At 45.1% G+C, this 25,903-nt stretch overlaps 1 protein-coding gene across 1 annotated transcript in view; it reads right to left on the bottom strand.

Moving 5' to 3' along the window:
- AATF (apoptosis antagonizing transcription factor) overlaps nt 1-25,903 on the bottom strand; it is a 100,936-nt gene that overhangs the window by 73,161 nt on the left and 1,872 nt on the right. Inside the window, exons 3-4 of the mRNA XM_041000283.1 lie at nt 21,656-22,063; nt 21,064-21,201 (exon numbers count right to left, since the gene is read on the bottom strand). Of these exons, the coding sequence (XP_040856217.1) occupies nt 21,064-21,201; nt 21,656-22,063 (546 nt within the window). The remainder of the gene's footprint in view (nt 1-21,063; nt 21,202-21,655; nt 22,064-25,903) is intronic.

The following is a 25,903-nucleotide window of genomic DNA, read 5'->3' on the forward strand; positions in this document are numbered from 1 at the left end:
AATTCATATTAAAGTAGTTCCAAAAACAGAAAATCACCTATAACAAAATATTTTTAAAGAAACAAAAGTTAGATTTGTAGCAGTGACATGTTAACAGCAGTTTGCTCTCCTTCAGTTTATAAAGGTTTATCCTGGGGTCCGGCGCAGTAGTATAGTGGCTAAAGCCCTCACCTTGCATGCACAAAGATCCCATATGAACGCTGGCTCGTGCCCCTCTGGCTGCTCCATTTCCCTTCCAGCTCCCTGCTCATGGCCTGAGAAAGCAGTCGCGGGTGGGCCAAAATCTTGGGACCCTGCTGCGCCTTTGTGGGAGACCCAGAAGCTCCTGGCTTCAGACTGGCTCAGTTCCAGTTGCTGCGGCCACTTGGGGAGTGAACCAGCAGATGGAAGATCCTTCTAAACCTAACTTTCCAAGAAAAAAAATCTTCAAAAAACAAAAAAAAAAGGTCTGTACTGGCACACAGGAAATCTCTGTAAGGACATACGCCGCACGGTTAGATTGGGTCTCTGGAGAACACCATCAGGAATAAGAGGCCTTCCCTTCACGCTCACTGTCTCAGGTTCCAGGACAAAGCATTATTTGGTAAGGAGGAGATGGGGAGGAGCAGACTCAGTAATACTTGAAAAAAATATTTACAATAAACAGTTCTTACATTTATTACATGGCTTTAAAAAAACAAGTCAGATTAAATAAAGATCTTCAAGAATACACAGGCTTTCTGAGGTAGGTGTCACCTCCCCAGTCCACAGAAAGTCAAAAGGGGGGAGACGTGGCACAGTGGAGTCACAGGCTAACCCCCCTACAGTGCCGGCAGCATCCGGGTACTTCTGCCTCACTTTCAATCCTGCTCCCTGCTTATGGCCTGGAGGCAGCAGAGATTGGTAAGGATGCTGAAGTTGACCCACACAGAGCTCATCTGTATCTCGATCTGATTCACCAAACAGCAAGGACCAACAAAGGAGCGGAGGGGGATGCTTGTCCTCATTAAACAGTGAGAAATTAAATAATTGGATATCATTTTCCATTGCCAAACTGAATAAAATGAAAGTTATAACACACTCAGTGTTGTCAAGGGTCAGGGAGACGGGCGTCAATGCACAGCTGGTGACCGTGAGCAGATATAGCTTTTCTGGAGGCAATAGGGTGACACAGATCTAGACCTTGGGACTACAAATCCCTACTCTATGGATTCATTTTACCCCACAAAATCATCACAGACGCCAAGGCACAATGGACTAGTGGCTAAGTCCTCGCTTGTACAAGCACCTGGATACCAGATGGGTGTCGCTTCTTATCCCTGCTGCCCCACTTCCCTCTTTGTCTCTGTAAATCTGTTTACAACAAAAATAAATAAATCTTTTTTTTAAAAAAAATCATCATATATACAAGTAAAAATTAGGTAAATACAATATTGAGCCCAGCGCCAAGTCCTCGCCTTGCATCCAACCGGATCCCATACCCAGCTGCTCCACCTCCTATCCAGCTCCCTGCTTATGGCCTGGGAAAGCAGTCGAGAACAGCCCAAAGCCTTGGGACCCTGCACCTACGTGGGAGACCTGGAAGAAACTCCTGGCTTCTGATCAGCTCAGCTCCAGTCACTGCAGTCACTTGGGCAGTGAACCAATGGATGGGAGATCTTTCTCTCTCTCTCTATCCTCTCTGTAAATCCAACATTCCAATAAAAAATAAACCTTTTTAAAAAAATGTCTTGAGATTGGCACTAGTGCCTAGTAGATAAGGCCACAACCTGCAGTGCCTGCATCCCATAGGACACTAATTTGAGTTCCAGCTGTTCCACTTTCCATCCAGCTCATGCTAATCATTTGCCTGGCCCCAGCCTGGGCCACTGCAGCCATCTAGGGAACCAGCAGATAGGAGACATCATCTCATTCTCTCTGTGTGTATGTAACTCTAACTTTCAAATAAATAAATCTTATTAAAAACAAAAAAAGAATCACACTTGCCTGTAGAAGAGAGACAACCACATTAAGGGCTCTCCTGAGGCCCTTTCCAGCTGAATGAATGCATAAACAGCCTGGGAACAAAACACCACTTTTAGAAAAACTATGGGACACATCTAGTGGTCACTATCTAAGCCTGCAACCCTACAACAAATTCAGCTCCCTTGGTCTCCTAACTTCCTTAATCTTGAGCATTTATTCCTCATTCCTAGGTTTTCCTACATTCTTTGAAAAAGTATGTGGGATGAGGGCCTCAGACAAAAGAATTAACTATACACATAGTAACAGGGTGCTGGGGCCAAGGGAAAGGCTGCAGCGCAGACCTAGGCTTCTGGACTGCCTGGGTCTCTAACCAAAGACCAAGGTCTGATCTCCCCATCTAGACAACATCCTTTTTAGCACCTATTTCAAATGCTGCTGTGGGAACCACAGATATCAATACAGACCAACCCTAGGACAGTACATGCACAGGAATGCACAATGACCACACGAGAGCTATTTTTATCATCTCTAACAGAGGCTACTGGCACTGGACTTGTGTGATAAAAATAGCAAGATCAAAGTAAATTGATAATCTCTACTCTCAAACAGCCATTTGATTTCCTTCCACTCATGTTCTTGCACTGCATGAGCCTTACTGAGGAGACTGGCTAATTGAGTCACAGTGTGTCCCACCTGCTCCTCCTCCATTGACATTTGTGTGGTATGTATTAGGCACCATCTCTACATGGAAGAATCTTCAAGACTAATGCGTAGTTTCTGAACTTGCATTAATTTGACTTGCATGATAATTCAGTGGCTAAATCCTCGCCTTGTAATCACCGGGATCTCATATGGATACTGGTTCCTATCCCAGATACTCTACTTCCTTCCAGTTCCCTGTCTGCAGCCTCAGAAAACTGTCAAGGACAGTCCAAAACCTTGGGACCCTGTACTTGCATGGGAATTCCTGGCTCCTGGCTTTGGATCAGCTCAGATCCAGCCACTGTGGTCACTTGGAGAGTGAGCCAGGAAATGGATGAAAGATAATTTTCTTTGTAAAGCTGCCTTCCCAATAAAAATAAATCAACCTTTAGCACCGGCCGTTGCGCTCACTTGGGGAGTGAATCATCGGACGGAAGATCTTCCTCTCTGTCTCTCCTCTCTGTATATCTGCCTTTCCAATAAACAAAATAATAAAAATAAATCTTTAAAAAAAATACATGAATAGGACCCGGCGCGATGGCGCAAGTGGTTAAGGTCCTCACCTTGCACGCCCGGGATCCCATATGGGCCCTGGTTCTATCCCAGCAGCCCCACTTCCCATCTAGCTCCCTGCCTGTGGCCCGGGAAAGCAGTTGAGCACGGCCCAAAGCTTTGGGAACCTGCACCCATGTGGGAGACCTGGAAGAGGCTCCTGGCTTCGGATCGGCATAGCATCGGCCGTTGCGCTCACTTGGGGAGTGAATCATGGGACGGAAGATCTTCCTCTCTGTCTCTCCTCTCTGTATATCCGCCTTTCCAATAAAAAATAAAATAAATCTTTAAAAAAAAAAAAAAACATGAATAGGAGCCTGGCGAGTGACCTAGTGGCTAAAATCCTCGCCTTGAACGCACCGGGATCCCACATGGGCACCAGTTCTAATCCCGGCAGCTCCACTTCCTACCCAGCTCCCTGCTTGTGGCCTGGGAAAACAGTTGAGGACAGCCCAAAGCTTTGGGACTCAGCACCCGTGTGGAAGAAGTTCCTGGCTCCTGGCTTCGGCTTGGCATAGCATCAGCCGTTGCGCTCACTTGGGGAGTGAATCATCGGACAGAAGATCTTCCTCTCTGTCTCTCCTCTCTGTATATCAGCCTTTCCAATAAAAATAAATAAATCTTTTAAAAAAAAATACATGAATAAACAATACAATAAGAACAGTAAGAACTCTTCCCAAAATAACATTTTGAATTTCTCCAGAGGCAAATTTACTGAACCAATCCAAGGAAAATGGGACCTGGTAGAATTAGGGCCACACAAGAAGTAAAAATAATCAATAACACACAAAAGGCATTAAAAATTACCAAAGAGGGGCGAATCTACAATGACAGTATCCCATACGGAGACCAGTTCAAGCCTAGCTGCTCCGCTTCTGATCCGGTTTCCTACTAAAGGCATGAGAGATGCAATGGGAGATGGCCGAAATGTTTGGGTCCCTGCCCCCTCTTGGGAGACCTAGATTAACTCCTGGCTCTTTGCTCCAGGAATGAATCATGGGACAGAAAATCCCTCTCTCCCTTCCTTCTCTCTGTGTAACTCTGCCTTTCAAAATCTTTTTTTAAAAAAACTACCAAAAAGCTCGAGTGTAGTCCAAGCACAACTTCCTTTTTTTTTTAAAGACTTATTTTATTTACAGATATACAGAGAGGAGATATACAGAGAGGAAGAGAGACAGACTGAAACATCTTCCATCCAATGATTCACTCTCCAAGTGACCTCAACGGCCAGTGCTGTGCAGATCTGAAGCCAGGATCCAGGAGTTTCTTCCGGGTCTCCCACATGGGAGTAGAGTATCAAGGCTTTGGGCTGTCCTCTACTGCTTTCCCAGGCCACAAGCGGGGAGCTGGATGAGAAGCAGGGCCACCGGGGTTAGGACCGGCGCACATATGGGATCCCAGTGCATTCAAAGAGAAGACTTTAGCCGCTAGGCCACAGCACCGGACCCCAAGCGCAATTTTCAAAGCAGATCAGATGTTCAAACTTATCAGAAAACAGGTCATAAATATCAGTTACAATAATCAAGAAATAAAGGTATTATGAAAGAAATAAATTAAGTATTATGATTATTAAATTAGGCATTACTGATTTTATAGACATTTGGCTCACACCCCAAATAGCTGCAATGAACGGGGCTGGGTGGTACCAAAGCCAGTAATGTCAGCCAGGCCTCCCACGGGGGTGTCAGGGAAGCAATATCCCACTGCTTTCCCCGGCACGTTAGCAGAAAGGAGGAGGTAGTCAAGAACTGAGACGAGCTCCCTACCAGATCCCAGTGCTCCAGCAGCAGTTTAACCTGCCAAACTTCAATGCGGGCACCAGGCACACAGACTTTCCCTAAGATCCACAAGGAACGTTACAGCCTATGTTATGCTCTCTTTCCTTATGTTTCTAAGCTCTTTTTGTCAAACTAACACGAAAGCTAAATGGAAGAACATGTAAGAGGAGTAAAATGAAAGAATACAAGTCAATTGTTAGCTACATTTTGTGTAAGATGTAGCCGTGTGCATTTGGAAAAGTAGGAGAGCTTTTACTTTTTTCTTTATATACTAAACTGCATGGTTTATTTTTTTCTTCAGTGACATTACTACATATTGATACTTTATTTCAATCGTAACAGCTAAGTACAAGACTAATTAAACAAAATTCCTAGCAAGTTTCATAAATATAAGGGGAAAGAATGTCTCCATTTTTTTGCAAAAACTCTCATGGTGTTTTCAGATAGTCAAGCTAGTTCAGAGAACTGCATTATGAATAGGCAAGCATTCGGCACAACTGGAACTAGAAAGGAGGAACCTACTGAACCAGTGATCAATTTCACATTTCCGTCAGCCTCTCAGACCTCTCACCACAAACAGTCCATCACAGGCCTGAGAAGGCTGCTAAAGAAAATGTAACCAAACTCAAACATTCTTCACCTGTGATTTCAGGAAAAGCAACTCAAAAGGCACATTAGAAAGCGGCCTACTTGACAGCAACATCGGGCTGTCTGTCTCCGCTTCTAGGACTTCATCAGAAGAACCACTGCAGCGTGATGCAAGGAGGGGGTCTGCTAATTCAGAGCACACAGAATTACAACCTAAGAGAACAACATGCTGGACACTGTTGGACATTTAGCCACCAGTGGGAACTCACAAAAAAAAAAAAAAAAGGAAACAAAGAAAGGAGCCCGGTAGCCTAGCCGCTAGTCCTCGCCTTGAACACTCCAGGATCCCACATGGGCACCGCTTCTAATCCCGGCAGCTCTTATTTCCCATCCAGCTCCCTGCTTGTGGCCTGGGACAACAGTGGAGGACGGCCCAAAGCCTTGAACTCTGCACCTGTGTGGGAGACCTAGAGGAGGCTCCAGGCTCCTGGCTTCTGATTGGTGCAGCTCTGGCAATTGCAGCCACCTGGAGAGTGAATTATCGGACAAAAGAGCTTCCTCTCTGTCTCTCCTCCTCTCTGTATATCTGACTTTCAAATAAAAATAAAATAAATCATAAAAAAAAGAAACAAACAAACCAAAAAACACATGCATGTCACATGTCTTCAAGGAAAATATTATTCCTTTAAACAAAGGATTTACTTTCTGGTGTTCTACCAAGTAGTCCATTTGGATCACCGGTTCCTATTTTGATACAATGTAACCCTACAGCATTTCAATGAGTTGTGAAATAATTGTTAATCACAAGCAAAGGGAGGGGAAAAAAGAAGAAGAAGAAAGAAAAGGCAGCATTAACTACAACTGCCACTATAACTGAGAAACTTACATCTTGCACTTCTCCCATGTAAATAATGCACACATCCTGCGGGAACATGCCAACCACCAGGATTCTTAATTAATGGAGCTCTTTAATGTGCAAATCAGGAACAAATTGCATGTTCTGACTTGCATTGATTATGAAAACATTAAATAAATGAGCAAGACCCTAAAAAAAGATAGAATCCCAAGTCTTCCAAGAGACCAGAAGAATATAAAGCTCGAAAGCAGACAAATCTACCAGTGCCTAAAATGCAACCCTAAAACAGTGCTCTCATAGTACATAACAAACTCAAAGCAAGCACAAAAAAGTGTCATCAGAAAACAACTACTATAAAAAGCAAGCATTTCACCACTACCTTGCACTCATGGAAAAATGAGTCCACTTCCAAAGCTTACAGACACAGCTTTAACAGGAGAAACCACTTTTTATACACAGACACATATATGTATAGAGGTATAACAAAACAATGCTGTCTCTTTAAAAGGAATTCATCCTATATAAATTATAGCCATAAACTTTTCCTGCAGTGCAGCCTAATTAATTCTTGTTCTATACACAAAGGGAAATGCTGGGTGACAAATGGGTGTGAAGCCAGAAAGCTGCCAGGTCTGCAAAACATTTTCTACTTCAATTTACAAGCAATTTTGCTGTAAATCATCAACCAGAACCTGGAATCTCAGGAATCTCAGACTGTCCAAACCACATTATATCACTTATCAAAGAGAGAAGGAAAAAAGAGTTTAAAGACATCTCATTTTTCAGTCCTAACCCACATCAAAATCTAGAGGCTTTGTATCATCTATTATTCTTGTCTGGTTAAGGTTTTAGTACCAGGGATACATATTTTAGGCAAAAATGACACTACAAGTTGATGCAGCCTGTTCCTCTATCCCTAGAAATGCTGTATCGCACACCCTTTACCCTAAGAGCTCTCAGCATTTATGTAGGAATAAGCACGCAACTGTTTATATGCCCTGCCACAGTCCCAGCAAAACAACCACCATCCAGGCAAGCCCAAGGGTTCAACCGAAAGCCATCTCAGGAAACAGGTGGGACACACCCCAGCAAGCAGAGGCTCCTGGAGAAGAAAATGGAAACCCTCAGGAGACAAAGAGAGCTCCCCGGCCTGTTTGTAGGCAAACCCTCCCGCTCCCTAGCCCACAGAAACCACTCAGCAGTTCCCTGGCCACACAGTTTTACTTCCTACAGAATGTCACATACATGAAATTTTAGGGAATAACCTTTTGATACTGGTGCCTTCCACTTAGCATAAAAACCTGTGAGATTCACCTGTGTTTGTGCGTGAATAGTAGTTTGGTTCCTTCTTACTGCTGAGTAATGGACCAAACTTTGTTCCTCATTTGCCCACTGAAAGACATTTGGGCTGTTCCCAGGTTTTAGTGACTATGAATAATATTGTTAAAAAAAAATACAAGTAGAAGTTCTTTGTATTCTGATCTCTCTAGGGTAAATATGAGACTGCTAGATCAGGATCACTTGGTAAATACTTCATTTTTGAAAATCACTTAACTGTTTTTCCAAAGTAGCTGTATTGCTGCACTGCTTTTGTATATGTGTTGCATTCCCGCCTGCAACACATGTTAAATTCCAGGTACAATGAATTCTTGCCAACACTGGATATTGTCAAGTGCATATATGCTTTTAGTCATGCTAATTAGAATTGTGGTTTTAGAGTTCTAGGGGTTTTTTTGAGGATTCATTCATTTATTCATTTATGTGTGAAAAGGCAAAGTTAGAGAGGAGAGGAGGCTGAGAGAAACGTTTTGCATTTGCTAACTCATATAGCCAGAGCTGAGCCAATGTGAAGCCAGGAGCCACTTCCGGGTCTCTCACATGGGTGCAGAAAGAAGCCCAAGGACTCGAGCCATCTTCTGCTTTCCCAGACCATAAGCAGGGAGCTGGACTGGAAGTGCAGCAGGTGGCCCCCATGTTAAATAACAGTCTTAGGCAGAATTTTAACTCACCATGTCACAGTGCCAGTCCAACAGTTCTGTTTTAAACTTAAGTCAATGTAAACTATTTGATATTATGTTTTTATTTTTGGTGGTTTTTTTTTTTTTCTTTTAAAGATTTATTTACTTTGGACCTGCAGCAATGCTTCAGTGGCTAAATCCTTGCTTTTCACATGATGGGATCCCATATTAGTGCCAATACCAGCTGCTCCATTTCCCTCCCAGCTCCCTGCTTCTGGTTGTGGGAAAGCAACAGAGGATAGTCAAAAGCTTTAGGATCCTGCACCCTCGTAAGAGGCCAAGAAGAACCTCCTGGCTCCTGGCTTCAGATCAGCCGGAGCTCCAGCCACTGTGACCACCTGGGAAATGAACCAGCCCATTGGAAGATCATGTTTCTAACCTCCTCTGCATGTCCAATTCAAATAAATAAGTCCTTTTAAAAAGTAATAAGTAAATATTTATAATAAAATAAAAAGTGTTTTAAAAATAAAAACAAAAAAATTATTTTTAAAGATTTATTTATTTTTATTGGAAAGGCGGATATACAGAGAGGAGGAGAGACAGAGAGGAAGATCTTCCATCCGATGATTCACTCCCCAAGTGAGTACAACAGCCGGTGCTGCGTGGATCCGGGAACCAGGAACCTCCTCCGGGTCACTCTCACGGGTGCAGGGTCCCAACACCCTGGGCTGTCCTCGATTGCTTTCCCAGGCCACAAGCAGGGAGCAGGACGGGAAGTGGAGCTCTCGGGATTAGAACCGGCGCCCATATGGGATTCGGCATGTTCAAGGTGAGGACTTTAGCCACTAGGCCATGCAGCCAGGCCCTAAAATATTTTTTTTTAAAGATTTATTTTATTTTTATTGGGAAGTCAGATACACAGAGAGGAGAGACAGAAAGATCTTCCGTCCAATGATTCATTCCCCAAGTGACTGCAATGGCCAGTGCTATGCCAATGCAAAGCCAGGATCCATGAACTTCTTCCAGGTCTCCCACATAGGTACAGAGAAATCAACAGAAAATAAGCAAAAATAAATAAATAAATAAAAAACAAACAAACACTTTGAAAATTCTAAGGGCCAATGCAAAAACTCAACTGGCTAATTATTCCTGTCTGCAAGTACCAGCATCCATATGGATGCGAGTCCATGTCCTGCTGCTCTGCTTCCCATCCAGCTCCCTGCTCGTGGACTGAAATAGTAGTAGAGGATGCTCCAAAGCCGTGGGACTCTGCACCTGTGCGGGAGAACCAAAAGAAACTCCTGAATCTTGGCTTTCCATCAGCTCAGTTCCGGCCGTTGTGGCCATTTGGGAAGTGAATCCAGTGGATGGAAGATCTTTTTATTTCCTTCTCCTCTCTGTAAATCTGCCTTTCCAATAAAAATAAGCAAATCTTAAGAAAAAAAAAAAAAAGATTCACAGCACCTGGCGTGATGGACTGGTGGCTAAATCTTTACCTTGTAACTGCCGAGATCCCACATGGGTGCCAGTTTGTGTCCTGGCTGCTCCACTTCCCATCCCACCACTTCCCATCCCACTTCCCTGTTTGTGGTCTGGAAAAGCAGGAGAGGACGGGACCCTGCACCTGTGTGGGAGACCCAGAAGAAGCTCCTGGCTCCTGGCTTCGGATTGGCTCAACTCTAGCCATTGCAGTCACTTGAGAAGTGACCTTCCTCTCCGGCTCCCTTTCTCTCTGTAAATCTGCGTTTACAATAAACAAATCTTAAAAAAAAAATTCCAAGAAGTCTATCACTGTGCTATCTCGCAGTAAATTCAACACAGCTGCTTTTCTCTCTAACATCACAGCAGAGCGACTTCTGCAGTGATACCTAAATGCTTGGAGTTACCATCATACTGACGAAGGCTGCATGCGGCAGTCTCTAACATTTGATTGTTTAATCGGATGCTCACTAGAGAGGCACCCAGGAACAAAAAACAACAGAGGCAACAATCGATTTTGCCTGTCTTCCGTTTACTGCAGGACATCAACTCATGGGATCAAACAGCAGGCAGGGCTCCAGGCACTATGTAATACTTGCTCACTCCCTCTCACATAGAGCCATGCACACAGGGTCAAACCCCAGGTCACACTCACTCACTCACTCACTCACACACACACACACACACACACACACGCAGGGAAGCTCCAGATATAAGATAGATACTTCAGCACAAAGACAGCAAAAAGGGCGAGCCTCCGATGCAGCTATCAGCTAGCACGGGTCAGGAGTACGTCCTTACCCAAGGCAGTACTATCAGCACTGTTTGAATGCGGAAAACCTGTATTCCTAAGAAAGCTAACCCCTTAAAAACACCATTCAGCTCCCTGATTATAGCCTGGGAAAACAGTAGAGGATGGCCCGACATCCATGTGGAAGACCCAGAAGAGGCTATGACTGGCATTGGCTTGGATCAGCTCCAGCCATTGCGATCACCGGGGAAGTGAACCAGCAGATGAAGATCTCTCTCTGTCTCTCCTTCTCTCCGTAAATCTGATCTACCTTTCCAGGAAAGAAAAATAAATCTTAAAAAGAGAGAGAGAAAACAAAATAGTAAAAATGTGGCATAATTTTATCATTTACACAGTAAAGTTAGATTTTTGGAGGTTTTGATTTTATTTTTGTTGCTTTTTTAAGATTCTTAAGGCAGAGTTAAAAGCTGAGCTGACCTGAAGCCAGGAGCCAAAAGCTTCTTCCAGGACTCCCATGAAGGTGCAGGGTCTCAAGGTTTTGGCCCATTCTCAACTGCTTTCCCAGGCCACAAGCAGGGAGCTGGATGAGAAATGGGGCTGCCAGAACATAAACAGGAATCCATATGGGATCCCAGCACATGCAAGGCAAGGACCTTAGCCACTAGGCTACTGCACTGAGCCCTCAAATAAATGTTTTAAATTTAAAAAGCTAAAGCACATACATTTTCAAAATTCCATGACTGCCCATGATTTGAATAAAAATTTAAACATCATTCTTTGGGGATAGCACAGTGGTGTAACAAGCTAAGCCTCCATCTACAGCACCAGCATCCTATAAGTGTGCCAGTTCAAATCCTGACTACTCCTCTTCTAAACCAGCTCCCTACTTATGGCCTGGGAAAGTGGTGCAGGATAGCCCAGGTCCCCATTCCCCTGCACCCATGTGGTAGAGCCAGAAGAAGCTCCTGGCTTCAATAAGCTCAGCTACATCACAGCAGCCATTTGGGAATGAACCAGTGGAGAGAAAACCTCTATCTCGCCTTCTCTCTATAAAATTTGCCTTTCAAAAAAAATTGCCTTTCAAATAAAAATATTTTTTTAAAAGAAAAAAAAAAAAAAAAACCTGCTCTACTCAGGTCAAAGATATTGGGGACACAAAGAAGTGCCACATAAAGAGAAATGGGTACATAAAAATCAGAAGTATAAAGATGTGAAGGAACAAAGAAAATACACTATACTGATAGTGGAATTTTTCCTACCGGTTTCCAGTGTATTTCAAAGGCTAGATGGAGAGAGTTCTTTCATCTGACGGTTCACTCTTCCAAGACTAGCCAGGACCCAGAACTCAAGCCAGATCTCATCCACACAGGTGGCACAGACTTAAGCGCCTGAGCTCTCACCTGTTGCTTCCCAATAAGTTCATTAGCAAGAAGCTGGGTCAGAAGCAAAACTGCCAAGGACCCAACCAGGAGTTCCACTGCAGGATGCAGGAGTCCCACATGGCAATTTAACTGTTGAACACACACTCATTCACCCGAGAGAAGAATTTGGGCCGGGTGCAGCAGCCTAGTGATGACATCCTCACTCTTCACCCCATGGCGGTGCCAGTTCCTGTGCACTTCTGATCCAGCTCCCTGCTTATCTCAGTAGTTGTCCCACTTCCCATCCAGCTCCCTGCCTGTGGCCTAGGAAAGCTGTCAAGGATGGCCCAAAGCCTTGGAACAACCCTGCACCTGCATGGGAGACCCAGAAGAGTCTCCTGGCTCCTGGCTCCTGGCTTTGGATAGGCTCAGCTACAGCCACTGTGGCCACTTGAGGAGTGAACGAGTGAATGAAAGCTCTGTCTCTCCTTCTCTCTGTATACCTGCCTTTCCAATAAAAAAAATAATAATAACATAAATCTTTAAAAAAAAAAGAATGAAATTTTTATCCTTTTTAGACAAAAAATGTTAACACTTCCTCTACATTTATATTACATTACAATGTGTTCTTGGATGTTTTGCTTATGGGAAATATCAAAATGTCAAGCATTGTTTCTACTAAAGGTCTTTAATGATATTGCATTTTAGACCTGTAATGAAACATGGTGCTACTGCAGTTTGTAATGCATCTCATTAAATACATTAATAACATGCATTTCACTAAAAGGTCAACTTACTATAGCAGCAGTTTAGTTTTCCTTTAATCACTTCATTTAAAGCTACAGAGCAATCCTTCAAGACAGTAGAGCCTGCCTGCTACAGAAATGCTCTCATTTCTTCCACCTTCTCTGTCATACTTACTAAGAAATTATTATCGGCCCAGCACCAGCATCCAGCACAGGTGCCAGTTCAAGTCCTGGCTGCTCCAGTTCGGATCCAGATCCCTGATAATGCACCCGGGAAAGAGGTGGAAGATGGCCCAAACGTTTGGGCCTCTGAATCCATGGGAGACTCAGAGGAGGTTATTAACTCCAGGTTGCCGGCTTAGGCTTGGCCCAGTCCTGACCATGCAGTCAATTAGGAGTGAACAAGTGAAAAGAAAAGCCCTCTTTATCTCTTCTAACACTGCCTTTCAAATAAAATGTTAAAAAAAACTATTGTTTGTATGTAGGATAAGGTTGTTACAATTTTACATACATACAATGAAACAAGAGGTTCTGTGATTTGCTCCAAACGAAGCAGGGAATTAATATAAGACTGACCCTGAGTTGAAAACTGCTGCAGATGGTAAAGGTATATGGAAGTTCACTATATCACTTTCATCATCTTTACAAAGGTTCAATACACTACATAATGAAGTTTAACTTTATAATAAATTATTTATTTAATCAAAGATTAGAGCAAGAGAGGCAAAGAGATTTTCTATCTGCTGGTTCACTCCCCAAACAGGTGTAATGGATGGAAATGGGTCAGTCCAAAGACATGAGCCAAAAGCTCCTTCCAGGTTATCCACGTGAATGGCAGGACATTTCTTTGAGTAAAGCCACAGGTTGCAGCACCAACAACTCATATGGGCACCAGTTCAAGTCCTGGTTGCTCCATTTCCTGCCCGGCTCCTTGCTAATGTGCCTGGAAAACAGCAGAGGCTGGCACAACTACTTGGGCACCAAGTGGGAAACCCAGAGAAGGTTCTTAGCTTCTGGCTTCAGACCAGCCCAGCTCCAGCTGTTGCTGTCACTTGGGGAGTGAACCAGCAGATAAGTGGAAGATCTCTATTTTTCTGTCTCTCCCACTCTCTCTCTCTAATTCTGCCTCTCGATAAAAAACATGAATGTTAAACACACACAAACACACACACACACAGAGGTGAAACAGGCATGGGTGCCAAGGCATAACAGGCCATAGGCTAACCTCCCAGTTAGGATCCCCGCATCCTACCGGAAGAGCTGGGGATTGAGTCCACTGCCCTGCTCACAGTCCTGGTGGCTCTAAGATGCCTCGGGGCAACCAGTGATGGAGAATATATTCCAGGGTCCCGACTTCAGCCCGGACCAATCTTGCCTGTTGCAGGTTGCAGACACCTGCAGAGTTAACCAGCAGAAGGAAGTACCTCTTTCCCCTTCCCTCTCTTTCAAAGAAATAAATAAAACTTTCAGGAAAAAAAAAAAAAAGCTGAAACAACTGGCTATCCTTAAGAGGCACAGAAATTTTAGTAGTAACAGAACTCCCCATCTCACTATCTTAAAACAGACACCTAGGCCTGGGGCCGGTAAAGTGAGGTAGCAGGCTTAATCCTCTACCTGCTAGCACTCGCATCCTAGATGGGCACTGATTTGTGTTCCAGCAGCTCCACCTCCAATCCGACTCCCTGCTTGTGGCCTGGGAGGGCAGCAGAGGATAGCCTGTGTTCTCAGATCCCTGTATTCATACGGGAGACCAAGGAAAGCATCCTGACTCCTGGTTTTGGATCAGCTCAGCTTTGGCAGTTGTGGCCATTTGGGAAGAGGACCAGCAGACCTCACTGTCTCTCCCCTTTCTCCATTAGAAAAACAAACAAACAAACTCTTACTTTTAAACAAAAATAAATTAATTAATAATAAGAAGAAACCTAGGCCTGTTGTGTGACACTGTGGGTCAGGTCACTGCTTGCAATGCTGGCATTCCATAATGGAGATGGAGCTCAAGACAGTCCCATCTGCTGTTTCTGATCCAATTGGAAAACATGGAAAGCAGCCCAAATACTTTGGGATCCTGCCACCCTCATGGGAGATCAGGATGGAATTCCTATATCTTGGCTTCACTTTTCCACAATCCATCCTAACAGAATATAAGACACAACTGGCTAAGTACAAAAGACAGACTAAGACGATGAGAACTGTTGAACTCCACAGTTAAACGGCATTAAAATAGCTAAAGAAACTTGACACCTAAGAATGTGTCAATTATCCTTGGTGATAATTCCTAAAATAACTATCTTTTAAAATGAGTTTCTTGGGCCCGGCGCAATGGCGCAGTGGTTAAGGCCCTCGCCTTGCACACCCGGGATCCCATATGGGCACCAGTTCTAATCCCGGCAGCCCCACTTCCCATCCAGCTCCCAGCTTGTGGCCTGGGAAAGCAGTCGAGGACGGCCCAAAGCTTTGGGACCCTGCACCCGTGTGGGAGACCCAGAAGAAGTTCCTGGCTTTGGATTGGCTCAACTCCAGCCATTGCGGCCACCTGGGGAGTGAATCATCAGATGGAAGATCTTTCTCTCTGTCTCTCCTCTCTGTATATCCGCCTTTCCAATAAAAAAATAATAAAAATAAATCTTTTAAAAAAATAATAAATAAAAATTTTAAAAAATAAATCTTTAAAAATAAATAAATAAAAATAAAATGAGCTTCTTTTTTAAATGAAAAAGGCTTAGTAAAAGAAGAACAAACAGTAACAAAATAGAAAACACCTTATTGTAAGAGATTTAATCTAAAACATCCCAGCAGCAAGCAACTGCCTGGTTGCCTTATACCTAGGCAAATGTTATACTGCTGTAGGAAAAACAGTACTGGTGGGCGTTCTGGCCTGGTTGATATTAAGCTTGTGTTAACTATACCAATGTGCCAGCATAGCTGCCTATTCTACTATTTTTTTTTAAAGACGTGTGAAGAGGGCCTGGCCCAGTGGTCTAGCGGCTGAAGTCCTCACCTTGAATGCACCGGGATCCTTTGCAGGCGCCAGTTCTAATCCCGGCTGCTCCACTTCCCATCCAGCTCCCTGCTTGTGGCCTGGGAAAGCAGTTGAGGTTGGCCCAAAGCCTTGGAACTCTGCACCCATGGGATACCCAGAGGAAGCTCCTGGCTCCTGACTTTGGATCAGCACAGCTCTGGCCATTGCGCTCACTTGGAGAGTGAATCATCGGATGGAAGATCTTCCTCTCCATCTTTCCTCCTCTCTGTATATCTGACTTAGTAATAAAAATAAATAAATCTTAAAAAAAAAAAAAGTGTGAGGAATTCTGAGTGTCACATGTGGTACAGTGGAAGGTGAGGAAAGTCAGGCCAGGACACACACCTGGCACCCAGGCACACTGCTGCACAGTGGGAAGGCTGCAGGCTGCCCGGAGAAGGGGGACTGGAGATGTGCTAGAGCAGGGGCAATCAAAGGCATGTTTGACAGGTGAGGAGTGATTTGTGGGGCCTTCTATGAACCCACCAACTGCACTCCTAGGTAGTTGAGGGAACTGAGATAGGGTGGATTAAAGCGGAGAAACCAGAAGGCATGTCTGGGTCATAACCAAGGCACCTATGTGGGCGATAAGAGCTGAGCTTAAGAAACTTGCCTACTGCCCACATCACACAGAAAGCTGGGGCTGGGAGGCATGTTTGGTTCAGTTAGACTACAGTACTCAGCAGCAACTGTCAGGGCAAAGGGTGGACCATGTCAGACCAGGTTACAGCAGACATCAGAAAGCAAGAGAAACAGATCTGGGGGCAGATTTTGTAGGGGACTGGGTGGGCTTGTCTTTGTGGGACTGCAACACCCACCCATTCATACGAAAGCTGGGGGTGGTGATGGACCAAGACAGGCTGGATCATGGAACTAACCATGACTTGCAGAGCCTGGGACTGGGATGAGGTTAGGCTGGGCCAGGCAGCAGTATCCACAGGCACAGGCAAAGACGCAGACTGAGCACAGACCATGCCAATAGGACGGCAGCACGCACCAGGACAAACAAAAGCCTGGACCGGGTGCAGACTAGGAGGGGCTGGGTCAAAAACATCTACCAGTTGACATCATGGCAGGGCTGGATGTGGCCCTGAGGGAGGCCAGGCTGAGCCTGGCTACAGCACCTGCCTATGAATGACCAGACTGGGGATAAGCCATGTCAGACTGGGTGTACCTGGCAGGGGAACGTCAGGAACTCCCCTGCTAGGCTGCTGTTTTCACAGGTGAGCATGAGAACTGCAACTGAGAGCAGGCCACTCTAGGAGGCTGCAGAACCTGTCAACCTGCATGAGGGGTGGGTCTGGGGGTGGCCCAAGATGGGCTAGGCTGCAGCACCCATTGGCAAGTGCCAGGAACCAGACATATGTCAAGCCAGTCTGCAGTACTCCCTGTCAAACACAAGATCCAGGGTTGGGAACGGGCTCGGCAGGGGAACTCTGGGCACTCTCCTACTAGGCTACAGCTCTCACTGGTAAGCACAAGAACCAGGGCTGGCGATGGCACCTAGCGACATACGTGTGGGACAGAATCAGGAGCAGGTTGGGCTGAGCTAAGCCCCAACACACATTTGTGTGCAAAAGAGGCAGATGGGATGCTGGCCAGGCTAGGCCACAACACGCTCAAAAGCTGGGGCTGTGGTCAGGCCTGTTGGGGGTTATTGGGAGTTGCCCTGACCGCTGTACCCACACGTGTGCATGCAGATTGGGCCTGTGTTGTGAACTGGACTAGGACACAACACCCACTGGTTAGCGCGAGGGATGGAGCTAGGCTGGAACTGACCAGCAGCTGCATCTATTGGTATGTATTTGGCAGCTGCAAGTGACAGACTAAATCTCACCCTGCACTGGCTAGTGCACTACAGTCAAGTCTGAGATCACATCAAGCAAGATTTCTGGGGGAATCCCCACCTACATCAGTGGACTCAAATTCCAGCCACAAGAAAAATCACAACATATGAGGTCTGACCGTGCAGGGCATATATCGACTCTGGGCCTTATCAGGTGCTGATGCCTGTGCAGTGCACAGAATGCCCAGATGCACGTGGGGCACATGGCAGCCAGCTCATCTAGGACACCAGAGGAAATCAACTGCCCCATGAGAAGATACAAAGTAGGGGCCGGCGCAATGGCCCAATTACTTAATCTTCCAACTGCAAGTGCCAGCATCTCATATGGGCACCAGCTGCTCCACTTCCCTTCCAGCTCCCTGCTTATGGCCTGGGAAAACAGTGGAGGACGGCCCAAAGCCTTGGGACCCTGTACCTGTGTGGGAGACCTAGAAAAAGCTCCTGGCTCCTGGCTTTGGACTGGCACAGCTCTAGCCATTGCAGCCACTTGGTGAGTGAACCAGCAGACGGCAGATCTTTCTCTGTCTCTCCTTCTCTCTGTAAATCTGCCTGTCCAATAAAAATAAATGAGCTTAAAAAATAAGAAGAAGACAGAAAAGAAGAAGAAGAAGGCAGAAAACAGAGCAAGTTGGAAAATACCCCCAGGCAAGCTTTGCAACAAGTGTCTGGGGCTGTGAATACCCTAAGCTAACAGACCTTGAAAAGATCTTCTCAACCTTGGTGTAATGAAGCTGACAACGCCTCAGAACTGCCAAAATCACTCAAGTAACACTCTTGGAACATTCTTTCCCACCTCAGAGTCTCTAACGTGCCATCAAATGATCATCCTTCATCCCCAGGTGCTCATGTAGTTTGACAGTGAGGAGTGGCCTCCTCCCTCTCACCTCCCCCTACTCCCCTAGCATATAGAGGAAAAAAAGAAAAAAAAAAAAAATGGAAGCATGTACCCCACCTACATTCCTGCATATATTGACTCTCCTCACCCTAATCAGAAAGTCAGATTTGCAGAGTAAAGCAGATACAGACAAAAAAATCTTCCATCCACTGATTCCCTTCCCAAGTGGTCGCTCCCCAGGTGGCCGCAACAGCTGGAGCTGTACCAATCTGAAGCCAGAGACCAGGAGCTTCTTCCCACTCTCTTCCCACTCTTGGGTGCAGGGTCCCAAGGCTTTGGGTCGTCCTCCACTGCTTTCCCAGGCCACAAGCTGGGAGCTGGATGGGAAGTGGAGCAGCCAGGATTCGAACCAATTCCCACATAGGATCCCAGCAGATGCAAGGCGAAGACTTTAGCCACTAAGCTACCATGTTGGGCCCTCTTTTTTTTAATCAAGTATGTTAACAATATCAAAAATAAAATAAATGATACAGTCTAGTCTTCATCAAAAGATCTGTAAGGAAGTACGGTATTAGGGCAATAAAAGTAGCAGAAGTGTTCCAGAAGTCTCAGGAAGTCTGAAAACCATGAATCTGTCCATTTAGGAAGCAAGGAGAGGAAGGTGTTAAAGGGGGATATAAAACACCAACCCTCACAGTCTGTGCAGGGTTTCTAGGAAGAGTACAGAGACTTTCCACAAAGGGAAGAGACTTCAGACAGAAGGACACAGACCCAGATCCGGACTTACAGGACAGGCTTTGTGGTACAGCGGGCTAAGCCACCGCTCAGGATGCGTAGCATTCACAGCACAATGTCCGAGTCCCAGATGCTCACTTTTTTTTTTATGATTTTATTTTATTCATTTGAAAGGCAGAGTTGCAGAGAAGAGACCGATAGATCTTCCATCCCATGATTCACTCCCAAAGTGGCCACAATGGCCAGGGCTGAAGCAGGCCCAACCCAAGGCCCTCATCTAGATCTCCCACTGGGTGACAGGGGCCCAAGCATTTAGGCCACTTTCTGCTGTGTTCCCCAGGGAGCTGGTTCAGAAGCGGAGCAGCCACGACATAAGCCACCATCCATATGGGATGTTGGCATCACAGGAGTCATAGGCAGTGCTGCAGCATGGTCTCCCACGACTCACAGCTGCTCCAGCTTCCTAATGATGGGCCTGGGAAGGCAGAAGACGGCTCAAGTACAGGTCCTGCCGCCATGCGGGAAACCCAGATGCAGCTCCTGGTTTCAGCGGATGGAAGATCTTTCTCCCTCTCTGCCTTTCAAATACATAAATAAATTTTTTTAAAAAAATAAAAAATAAAAATTGGTCTCTAGGAAGTTATTCCTAATTAAGCCAGGTATTTGCTTACAGTATTGATTCACAGATTTCTATAACCAAAGATATACCATTTATGTTGAAAGGTTTTAAGAAGACTCTACCTAGAGGCATTTGCTACATTAGATGTCCGGGCAAGGGTCCTCCAACCAACTCCATGATACTCTTAAAGAGCAAGTAAAAGCACCTTGCTTCAGGGCCAGGGCTATGGCCCAACAGGCTAAACACTCCACCTTCAAGTGCCACTTAAGTGTCATGGCTGCTTCACTTCCCATCCAGCTCCCTGTTTACACCCTAGAAAAGCAGCAGATGGCGCACATCCTTGGGACCCTGGACTCACTAGTGAGATCCAGAAGAGGCTCCTGGCTCCTGGCTTTGGATCGGCTCAGCTCCAGCTGTTGCAGCCATTTGGGGTGTGAGCCAACAGATGAAAAGATCTCTTTCTGTATTTCCTTCTCTTTGTAAACCTACAATTTCCAATAAAAATCTTAAACAAAAAGTCTCAACATGCAAATAGAGTAATTCTACCCACAGTTATACACTCATCCCAAATCTCCAGCTCCCACAGTCCCATGCCACTGGGCTCACAGGCCCACTGAATGAACACAGGAGGCAGTAGTGCTGTGCTTAGCAAACTGCTACAGAGAGAAAAGGTGGACAGGTCTGTGCTGTGCATCAGTGAGCTTGTAACCTTGGGCAAGTGCTCTCTCTGGACCTCACCTGGAAATGAGGGGACTAAGAACCAAACACAAACAGCCTCTAAATCCCTTCTCTCTCCTAGAAATCTTTGACTCTAACAGTTGTTCACTTTTCTTACAAAATGGGTGGATCTCTTCACAGTCATCATCTTTCTCCTCTCCCTACAACACCCAAAGGAAGATATGAGTGAGATCAAAAACCCCCAACGGCAGGCAGGATCTTCAAGGCACACAACACGACCAATTCAAATGATGCGTTTAACCACTTGTTCTCTTCCTTTGGTTCTAGATCAGTTAGTTTCCAGTCTTCCCTGAGCACTAAAGAAATCCTCAGAAAGCCTAAGGAAAGGTGTGGCAGGAATGAGGTCTGGAAAGAAGAAAGCGGAACAGCGAGCCATTTCAGCCAAAGCTTTCTTCATGTGATAAAAGGGTTATAATGCTATCTTTCTTTTAAATTGAAATTGCCTTGCTATAACCATAACATCACTAAAATAGTATCATTTCTTCTTCTTCCTTTCCATCAATCCTAGTATATTCCAATGGTTAGAAGTATCCCAAAATGGTAGAGATAGCCTTACTGTTTTTTAGGGCACTGGCAAATTCTGGACCACCTTTGTCCTTGAAAGCAGGGAAAATATCTGGTTGAGGCAGCTGATTGGTGGTCAACAGAGCTTTCTGCAGTTTGATCCTTCCTTCCAAGAGCTGATCCCACAGGGCTACAAAGAAGAAGAGAGGATGCCATCACTCAGTTGTCAAATCCTCCCGGGACGCAAGGGAGACGCAAGAAACCATGCCCATCTCTAGGCAGCACTGCGTTATCAGTTTCACACCACAGAAACACTCTCCATTATAAGAAATAAATTTTGTATCTTGGAAGCAAATATTTGCTATGAGAGAGGGAATGTTAAAGCCCAAGGAGTGGAGAAAACACTCTTCAATCTTCCACAGCCGCTGGGAAGTACCAGAGCAGAACCAGCTAAGCAGCTCAGCCCGGCAGCGGCTGGCTAAGCATGGAGGTGGGCTTTAGCCCTTTGGACAAGTGGAGCATGTCACAAACTAATTGGAAGCACACAGAAACATAGCGCAGCCAAAAAACAAACAGCTAAATAAACAAAAAGTAGATACTTCAAAAAATAAATAAATAAACAAGCAGTAAAACCACAGACAAACCTATCTGGTTCTTCACAGCTCGTCCCTTCTCCACTTCCTCGGAAACTTTGCCTCCGGAGAAGGTCATCACCACGCCATCATCCTCACTGTTCCTGTCTCCAGCCGCGTCTTCCTCACTCTCATGCTCCAAGTCTTCCTCCTCCTCCCCTTCCTCCATGCCGCTCTCTTCATCTTCATGTTCCTCCTCCTCACTGCTCCCAAGGTCATCCATTCCCTCGGTGAAGCTCTCGAAGTCACTGATGCTCTGGACGTGGAAGCCAGCCGTGTTGGCACTGTGGCTCCTGCCCTTCCTCCTCCCAGCCAAAGTGTCCTCTTCCTCCTCCTCCTCTTCACTGGCAGCACTCCCGTCTTCATCAGAACCCTCGGAGTCTTCACCTCCAGATCCTTCCTCATCAGATAGTTCCTTGTCTGGACAAGAAGGGAAGGAAGAAAACATAGCTGCTCCTCAGAGAAAAACACTAAACCATAGCTTTCTTTTCAACTGAAGAATCACAGCATCTATTAAGGGGGAAAACACATATGACTGTACTCAACTCCATATACTATAGTCAACTCACTATATTCTGCAAATAGATAGGACCCATCAAATACCTCTAAAAGGTAAGAGGGAGGCAAAGAATAGAACACGGTCCTGCACTAATGAAAGATTCTACTGGGTAAGACCAACGTAATTAAAACTTAAAACTGTAATGCAGGGGCCAGCACTCTGGATCAGCAGGTTCACAGACTACAGCACGGGGTTCCTATATGGACACTGATTTGGATCCTGGCTGCTCCAATTACGATCCTACCTCCATGATAATATACCGGAGACAGCAACAAAAGATGCCTAAATGCTTAGGTTCCTGTCTCCTATGTGGGAAGCTCAAATAAAGCTCCTGACTCAGGGACTAGCATTGTGGCAAACTGCTGACACTGGTTCCTATCCAGTGGCTCCACGTCCAATCCAGCTCCCTATTAATGACCTGAGAAAAGCAGCAGATGAGGGACCAAGTATTTGAGACCTATGTGAAAGACACAGGTGAAGAATCCTACACTCCTGGGTTCTTCAGCCTGACTTAACTGTAGCCATGCAACCACCAGGGGAATGAACCAATAGACAGAAGATCTATTTCCCTCCCTCTCTCTTATTTTTAAATTAATAAATAAATCTTAAAAAAAAAAAAAAAAGGAAGAGCTCCTGGGTACTGACCCAGCCCCAGCAGCTGCAGCCATTTGGGGAGTGAACCATAACACTTCTGTGTCTTTCCTTCTCTCTGTAACCCAAATAAACAAGTATTTTCTCAAGTAAATAAATACTGTAATATAGGAAGGAAATAGAAATGTTTTGATGGGCCCGGTGCAGTACCCTAGTTGCTAAAGTCCTCACCTTGCATGTGCTGGAATTCCATATGGGTGCTGCTTCAAATCTTGGCTGCCCTACTTCCCTTCCAGTTCCCTGATTGTGGCCTGGAAAAGCAGTTGAGGACAGCCCAAAGCCTTGGGACCCTGAACCCTCAAGACAGACCTGGAAGAAGCCTTTGGCTTCTACCTTTGGACCAGCTTAGCTGAGCGAGCTCAGCTCAACTGGCCTTTGATGTCATTTGGGGAGTGAACCAGCAAATCGAAGATCTGTCTTTCCTTCTCTCTGTAAATCTGCCTTTCCAATAAAAATATAAATCTCAAAAAAGGAAGGAAGGAAGAAAGGAAGAAAGGAAAGAAGGAAGGAAAAATACCCAGAGGAGAAAATAATTTAACTATAAGGCAAGTGATCTGAAGCAGGGCTTCCAACCAAGCAAAGAACACATAGGCTAGATCATGAAGAATGGTAAAATTTCAACTGATGTTCAGGAATTACCAGTTTTGACATAGAAGACACAGTTTACCATTAATTACCCCATGTGTACACTTGATCACATCACTATATCCTATTTAACACTTATTAAGGCATGCTCCAGGAGCCAAGTATAGACAAAGGCTGAGGAAGCACAAACATACTTTAATACTATAGGGAAGAGATGACAGTCTGGTGGGAGTGATAGATACCCATCTAATAAAATAACAATGATATTATAGCATCATTAGTACAAGGAGTTCAGAGAAGAAACCATTCAGCTCTTCTGGAAAGCTGAAGAATGGAGCAAGTGACATTAGAATTTTACTTAACAAACGTAAGGAACAGGTCTCAGAAGACAAAGTGGAGAAAAAGAGGAAACAGCACTTGAGTACAAAATGTACAAGCAAATGGGAAGAGAGGGCTAATGGGTCATTCAGCAATCAAATCACAAGGATCTTATTTTCCAAAATGGAACTTGATCCTACACTGGTTCAAGTACCAGCTAAGCCTACTTATACTTAGGGCATCACCTGATACTTAGATTTTTTTTCCCCAGATTATCCAATCTCTTCCAGAAAATAAAAGCCCAACGTATAGCAAGCACAAATATTAGATAGAAACCACTCAGTGACAACTGTCTTCAATAAAACAAGCTATTTCATGAAAATGTGATGGGTCTTCAGTATTTGCAGCTTTACAGATGCTATCATTTGGCAGAGTGGTGACGTTACTGGTTATGACGCCAGCATCCCAGGCTGCAGTGCCTGGGCTTCGTCAGCAACTTCAACTCTTAACTCCAACTTCCAGAGCCTGAAAGCAGCAACGATGGCTTAAGAAATTGGGTTCCACTTTCCATCCAGCTCCCTGCCTGTGGCCTGGGAAAGCAGTCAAGGATGGCCCAAAGCCTTGGGACCCTGCCCCTACAAAGGAAACCCAGAAAAAGCTCCAGGCTCCTAGCTCTGGATAGGCTCAGCTCCAGCCGTTGTGGCCATCTTTTTTTACGATTTATTTTATTGCAAAGTCACAGAAGGAAGGAGAGACAGAGAGAAAGATCTTCCGTCCGCTGGTTCACTCCCCAAATGATCACAACGGTCGGTGCTGTGCTGATCCGAAGCCCAGAGCCAGGAGCTCTTTCGGATCTCCCATGTGGGTGCAGGGTCCCAAGGCTTTGGGCCGTCCGCTACTGCTTTCCCAGGCCACAAGCAGGAAGCTGCAAGGGAAATGGAGCAGCTGGGATTAGAACCAGCACCCATATGAGATCCCGGCGTGTTCAAGGCAAGGACTTTAGCTGCTAGTCCATGGCACCAGGCTCCCAAAAAAAATCTTAAAAAAATAAAGAGAGAGAGAAAGAAATTGGATTCTTAACACCTACTTGGGAAACCTGGCTTGAGTTCCTGGTTCCCAGGGTAAGCTCAAGCCCCGCCTAGCCCCGGGATGCAGACATTTGAAGAATGAAGAAGCACATGAGAACACTCTCCCCGATTCTCAAATATAAATATATTTATTATATATGTGTGTGTGTATATAAGCATGTATATTTAAGATTCACTTATTTACTTGAGATGCAGTTACAGAGACCCCTCCACGGACAGCCACAATGGCTGGGGCAGGATCAAGCCGAAGCAGCCTGGAGCTTCAGGATCTGAGTAAGTGTAGAGGCAAATCCTTGGCCACCTCCCGCTATGCTCCCAGGTGCATCACCAGGGAGCTGGGCCGCAAGTGGAGCAGCAGGACTCAAAGCAGCACTCCTCTGGGATGCTGGCCCCGTATGCACTGGCTTAAACCACGGAGCCTCTATGCCAGCCTGAAAAATACCTTCTAAAAAAGTAGTGTATGTAAACTTTTTAAAAAAGATTTTTGTACTTACGGTATGTATAAACGTAAGACAAAAATTAGGCTGTCAACAATCTAAACACAAAAACTAAGAGCAAATCAGTTAACTAAGAAACATTCATATAGAAGTGTACAGTGTAGATCTTGAAGTCAGACTGCTCTCACATGAATTCTAGCTCCTCCACTCACTAACTCTCTGACCTTCGGTAAGTTACCTAAACAATCTGCCCTCAATTTCCTTATCTCTAAAATGGGGATAAATAATATCCACCTCTTAGGCTACTGAGAGGATTAAATGAGATGATACATGTGATGACAATGGTGATAACATTTTTAAGGGCTTACTGCATCCCAGAGTCTTGGAACTTAAAGCGCTAACCACCATGGCTGACACATGGTGAGAGTTCAATGAATATTATCATATTTGTCTCATGATTGGTCTCTTTATCAGTCTCTAGGCGTAGAATATGAAACGAGCTTATCAGTAGCAGCCTGAACTACATCAAGGACTATGTCACAGATACAACCTGAATGATGGTCCCTTCCGTATTATCTGTAGAGTCTCAACCCAGCACCCCTGACCTCCCTAAAGGGAAACA

The sequence above is a fragment of the Ochotona curzoniae genome, unplaced genomic scaffold, assembly GCF_017591425.1.
Source record: "Ochotona curzoniae isolate NIBS_2020 unplaced genomic scaffold, NIBS_Ocur_1.0 scaffold_2453, whole genome shotgun sequence".
NCBI classification, from domain to species: domain Eukaryota; kingdom Metazoa; phylum Chordata; class Mammalia; order Lagomorpha; family Ochotonidae; genus Ochotona; species Ochotona curzoniae.